Source organism: Cydia pomonella, chromosome 27 (genome assembly GCF_033807575.1).
Source record: "Cydia pomonella isolate Wapato2018A chromosome 27, ilCydPomo1, whole genome shotgun sequence".
Lineage (NCBI taxonomy): Eukaryota > Metazoa > Arthropoda > Insecta > Lepidoptera > Tortricidae > Cydia > Cydia pomonella.
Window position 1 is genome coordinate 6603254 of NC_084729.1, and position 6024 is coordinate 6609277.

Consider the following 6024-nt stretch of genomic DNA (forward strand, 5'->3'; position numbering starts at 1 on the left):
AAAAAGTTAGGTTTCTTAAGATATAATTTAAAGATTAGTCAAATATTTTAGAATTTTCCCTGTCGACCGACTTCTTAGGACACTATCGATTTAAAAATAGATTTACTTTGTCAAGTAAACGTATGTCTTTCATAAATATATATCAAACGTATACCTATTAGTAAGAAAAATCTTTTAGAAAAGAGCAAAAACTATTATATATACATATACATAATAGGGTTGATTATTACAATTAGGTGCCGTGACCAAGATTTTTACCTATTGACCATTGTCGACCTTATCTCGTCGCAACAAGGTTTACTATTAGTCAATAAAGTGTATCGGAAGTGGTCAGTAGTAGTCGGGCACGGGCGCGCAGGCGATCTTGACGAAGTCCTCGTACCGCACCGTGCCGCTGTTCGACACGTTGGCTTCGCGGAAGATGTTGTCCACCTGATGCATAAACATAACCACACATCAAAGAAAATTTGAAATAAAGGTGTCTTGTTAAAGAAAACCTTGTAGCCAAGTAAATTTACTGCATTTTTTCGACACAAAATTAAAACTTTTAGAACGCCATTTGACTTTGATCCTTATTCTTTTACTGATATGAGTTAAATTTGTTAAATATCAAAAAGTGCTTGCTTATACAAGGTGCCCGTGAGCATTGCGAGAGATTTTAACGGTGCATTGTTGATGGCAACAGAAGCAAAAAATGTTGTCTTTTTGTGAACGTCGACAAAAAAAAAAAAAATGTTTTTTTTTTTTCTTTTTTTGAACACTCCTGTACATAAAACGTAATTTTTATTGATAAACACATAACCAAAAATTAACTAAAAAGTTTTTTTTTATTTGGGGGTTGCCTCACGAATACACTTTTTTAATTTTTCGATGTCAATCGATAGGTATGTCCAGACTAGACCTCAAAGTGGCAATACCGCAGTCAAAAATGTGTTATGTACCGACTTATGGCGACAGAATGATTTCGAAAAACATTTAATTATCTCTGAAACTAGGCCTAACCCAGAAAATTTTATATGATATTTTAGTTTCTAAATATTACCAGGAATGCTTAGTTAAAATGTCTCGCAATGCTCACGGGCATCTTGTATGTCATAATTTAAAAAATATATATGTTGGGGATAATCTTTCACAAATCGAACTAGCTCCAAACGAAGCAAAGCTTGTACTATGGGTACTAGGCGACGATACACATACGTATATAGATAAATACATACTTATATACATAGAAAACACCCATGACTCGGGAACAAATCTATGTCCATCTCACAAATAAATTCCCTTTCAGGAATTCCAACCCGCGACCATCGGTTTCATAGGCAGGGTCACTACTCACTAAGCAAGACCAGTCGTCAAAATAAAGATGTTAAAGATATAATTACACTTTTATACCTTATGTAAGATGGCTAAAAATGTAAACATGTTTCGTCGACTGTTCACGCACCCAGGGTATCAGACTAGTGGTCTGGGATCATGGTCATCACGGGGCTTACCTCCCTCGCAGAGAGCCCCTCGCCCCAGTTCTGCAGCAGGTTCCGCAGCTGCCGCGCCGGGATCGCGCCGCGTTTCTCTGTGTCGCCTGCCTTGAAAGCGTTAACAACCTGAAAATAAAAACAAAACTAACAAATTATACAAATAAATCTTCCTCGAGAATCACTATTGAGACGTGAAAACCGCATGAAAATCCGTTCAGTAGTTTTTGAGTTTATTGCGGACATTCATACATACAGACAGACGTGGCGGGGGACTTTGGTTTATAAGGTGTAGGGAAAAATAAGGTAAAACGCCACTTGTATTACGTAGTATATGGCGCGTAGCGGAAATGCAATGTACATTTGGACAGGTCGACACAGAATGCGTCGGCTTACGAGGAGGTAATAGGGAATATTATACGCAAAACTCGGCATCTTTTCGAGCGATGGCGCCATACCTTTTTTTTTTTTTTTTTTACTACGTCGGTGGCAAACAAGCATACGGCCTGCCTGATGGTAAGCAGTCTCCGTAGCCTATGTACAGCTGCAACTCCAGAGGAGTTACATGCGCGTTGCCGACCCTAACCCCACCCCCCTCGTTGAGCTCTGGCAACCTTACTCACCGGCAGGAACACAACACTATGAGTAGGGTCAAGTGTTATTTGGCTGCGGTTTTCTGTAAGGTGGAGGTACTTCCCCAGTTGGGCTCTGCTCTAGATCTGGAATGACATCTGCTGTGCTGTGCCCTACCACACAAGGCGAGATGACATTCACATTGCCCATACCTCTCTTTTGGACGTAGTTTAAGGACATATCCGGGTTAAGGATACACCTTTGCCCTATGCTCGAGTAGATGGCGCCACTTTTTGATATTTAACACATATCAGTGAAAGAATAAGGATCAAAGACAAATAGCGTTCTAAAAGTTTTAATCATGTGCCGATAGATGGCAGTAAATTTACTGTGGCTACAAAGTTTTCATTGACAATCCACCTCTATTTCAAATTCTCTTTTTTTACTGTTTGTAAACAAACCGCTATGGATAACTCGACGAGGGTGCGTATGGAAGGTAGAGGCAAGGAATAGAATCTCCATTGGCAGAACTGTTGCAAAAGTGTCCAGCTGTCTGCTATAAACAGAGTAGCTAAGAACCTAGGCGTTATTGACGGAGTGAACTGCGCTGTCTATGATTAGATTTTTTTCTCAAGTATTCTAGGTATTGTAGCGCCACCTATTTATGGTTTTTTATCGGACACTTTTTGGTATATGGAGATTCTATTTCTTAACTCAACGAGGGTGCGGAGTGTTAGGGTATGCAACGCGCATGTAACACCTCTGGAGTCTGGAGTTGCAGGCGTCCATAGGCTACGGAGACTGCTTACCATCTGGCGGACCGTATGCTTGTTTGCCACCGGCGTAGTATAAGAAAAAAAAACTCTACCTTCCGTACAAACCGCCTTAAAGCATCATTGACATATTTATTTGTATCAAACAATCTGTGAAAACTTGTCAAAAAACTGTTTAGGGCATAGTATGTCTAACTTGTATATGTTACTCTATGGTTTAAGGTTTGTGCTAGTGGTGCACTCTGGCGGCAAAACATTGCAGTACTCATTTCATTTATTCCTTGCTTTGTTGTGTACGAAAGGTCTTATGTATAAATCATTACATGTCTCAAAACAGCCCTGTAAGGGGATTGCAATACATTTACCCCCTTATTCATAAACGTGTACTAAAGTTACGATGCCGCTGATCATCGTTTGTCCCTTTCCGACGTATTGGTATGATGGAAAGGGACAAACGATGATCAGCGGCATCATAACTTTAGTACACGTTTATGAATAAGGGGGTTAAAAGCTAAATAATTATTTTTAAAATAAAAATTTAATAAGTTAGGCATTAAAAACACAATTTAAATTAATTTAAAATATGATAAAAATATAATTTCAATTGATTTGTAATTATTTTATATATAATACAATGTTATTTAGAGAGGTGACAATCAGACAATATATATGACAACTGATTTCCGTGCGAAGCTCAGACCGCAGACGATACATTGGCCAGATCTGGATGCATCTTTTGTTTTTATTTTATTTTTTACCTCGTCGGTGGCAAACAAGCATACGGCCCGCCTGATGGTAAGCTGTCACCGTAGCCTATGGACGCCTGCAACTCCAGAGGTGTTACATGCGCGTTGCCGAACCTTTAAAAACCGGTACACTCCTTTTTTGAAGAACCCCATACTGTATACCCTCGGGAAAACCTCGGTAGGGAGCTCATTCATGTATATCTAGGTTCACAATAAAAGCAATATGTAACCTCAGTAGGCAGGTTTTCGGCGCGCGAGTGTATGTGCATCACCTCTAGGAAGTCTGCAAATGACATCTTTCCTCCTTTGCCCTTCAGGTATCCTGCAAGAAAAATGTTAAGGCAATTCTGATAGAAAGTTTATGTTTAGATTAGGTACGGTTTCAAGAGCAGTGTTGGCCGAACGTTAATTAGAATTGACAATTAACCTTTAATTATATTTAATTAAAGGTTAATTGTCAATTCTAATTAATGTTCGGTCAACACTGGTCAACAGTGTCAACTCCACCCACACTCAGTGGTTGAGGCTCACTTGAACTTGAAACGTCATATCTCTGAAAACAACTTTCACTGTTGAGTATATTGACATAAACCCAAATAATCCTGAATGTTCACCCACCTGCCAGCTCCTGGATGGTAGGGCTCATTCCCAGGGATCGCATCACAACAGTCAGCTCATCCAATGATGTAATCTGCCCGGACCTCGCAAATAGGTAGAAGCATTCACGGAATTCTGAAAACGTAATGTTTGTGAAAGTTTACTATTTCTGTTTATTTACTACCACCTATTACAGAACACTATGAAACCCATGATGTAGTAGTAGTTGGCTGGCGACAGTTTGCACTGTGCAGTCCATATAAATAAATAATAAATAAATATTATAGGACATTATTATTCGACGACCGGTTTGGCCTAGTGGGTAGTGACCCTGCCTACGAAGCTGATGGTCCCGGGTTCAAATCCTGGTAAGGGCATTTATTCGTGTGATGAGCATGGATATTTGTTCCTGAGTCATGGGTGTTTTCTATGTATTTAAGTATTTATAAATATTTATATATTATATGTATCGTTGTCTAAGTACCCTCAACACAAGCCTTATTGAGCTTACTGTGGGACTTAGTCAATTTGTGTAATAATGTCCTATAATATTTATTTATTTTATTATTTATTAATTGACTAAGCCCCACAGTAAGCTCAATAAGGCTTGTGTTGTAGGTACCTAGACAATGATATATATAATATATTATAATTATAAATACTAAAATACATATAAACACCCATGACTCAGAAACAAATATCCGTGTTCATCACACAAAATAAATAATATGGCTTATGACAACACAAAATGGATACAAATCACATGTGGTTGTGATCCTCTGCCATGAGGCAACGAGGAAAAAGTAGTTACAATACAGAGATTTAAATGACTATTATCATTAATCTTTTTTTTATACCATGTTGAGAGCTAAACAAGCATACCAACCGCCTGATGATAGGCTATTACTGCCTATGGACTCCTGCAACTCTGGGGATATGCATTACTGATCCTTTACTCCTGTACTCTCCTTATTTGTAGAACTCCAAGTTAAATCTAATATTCTTATCCAATGCTCATCCATTCTAATTTGCTGCTAATGCATGAGTAAAATCATAAAATAATAATAATGTTAATATGCCCAACAAGTCACAAATTGAATTTGATTATTAAATTATTATTTGTAGCTTCAGTAAAACTTATGGATAATCATCCATAAGTTTTACTGAAGCTACAAATAATAATTATATGTAATTAGGATTAGGATCCTATTTTTCAGTAAATGAACACATAAATTTCTGATTTAATAATAGTTCAGATTGTATGATTAACAAATACATGGTATAATCTAATATGAAGTAGAATAAACTAGGGCAGGTATGTGTACACAGCATACTAAGAAAAGAAAAACAGAAATTAAACATATGATCATTAATTTGCCTTGTCAAGTACCTGTATATATTGAATTGATAAAAACGAAAGCCAGGCCATGAATAGTAAAAAAGTAATCAGATTATCATAGATGTTTAACAGACACTTACCATCGATATCTTGTTCTTTGAAATAACGCGCCTGTAACAGAAAAAATACACTTTTAGTATAATTAAACAAACACAATGTCTATTTCATTTTCATATTAACAATATATTATCACCATTTCGAAATAAAAACGAATAAAATATGACTAGGAAGTTGGAGAAAGTTGGTCACGGATCACGGAAGATGAACTTAACAAACGTCATAACAAGTAAACGTCACTCTACGGAACTATCTGACGGAACGACTCTTTAATCATCCATCTTTTTCTTTCTTAATAAATAAATAAATGTACGTGAATAAAAGAGATAGCAATTGACAATCTTCCTGTGAGTATTGCAAGTATGAATAAAAATCAAATAGAAAAAAAAATAGAGTAGGTATGTTCA

At 37.0% G+C, this 6024-nt stretch overlaps 1 protein-coding gene across 1 annotated transcript; it reads right to left on the reverse strand.

The window, feature by feature from the left end:
- LOC133532364 (calmodulin-like protein 4) lies at nucleotides 1-5882 on the reverse strand. The gene is made up of 6 exons (XM_061870975.1): nucleotides 5754-5882; nucleotides 5641-5671; nucleotides 4183-4296; nucleotides 3795-3886; nucleotides 1494-1601; nucleotides 1-432 (listed from the first exon to the last, which is right to left on the reverse strand). The coding sequence occupies exons 1-6, from the start codon at nucleotides 5754-5756 to the stop codon at nucleotides 331-333; spliced, it is 450 nt and encodes a 149-aa protein (XP_061726959.1). The 5' UTR covers nucleotides 5757-5882; the 3' UTR covers nucleotides 1-330.
- Nucleotides 5883-6024: the final 142 nt, after the last annotated feature.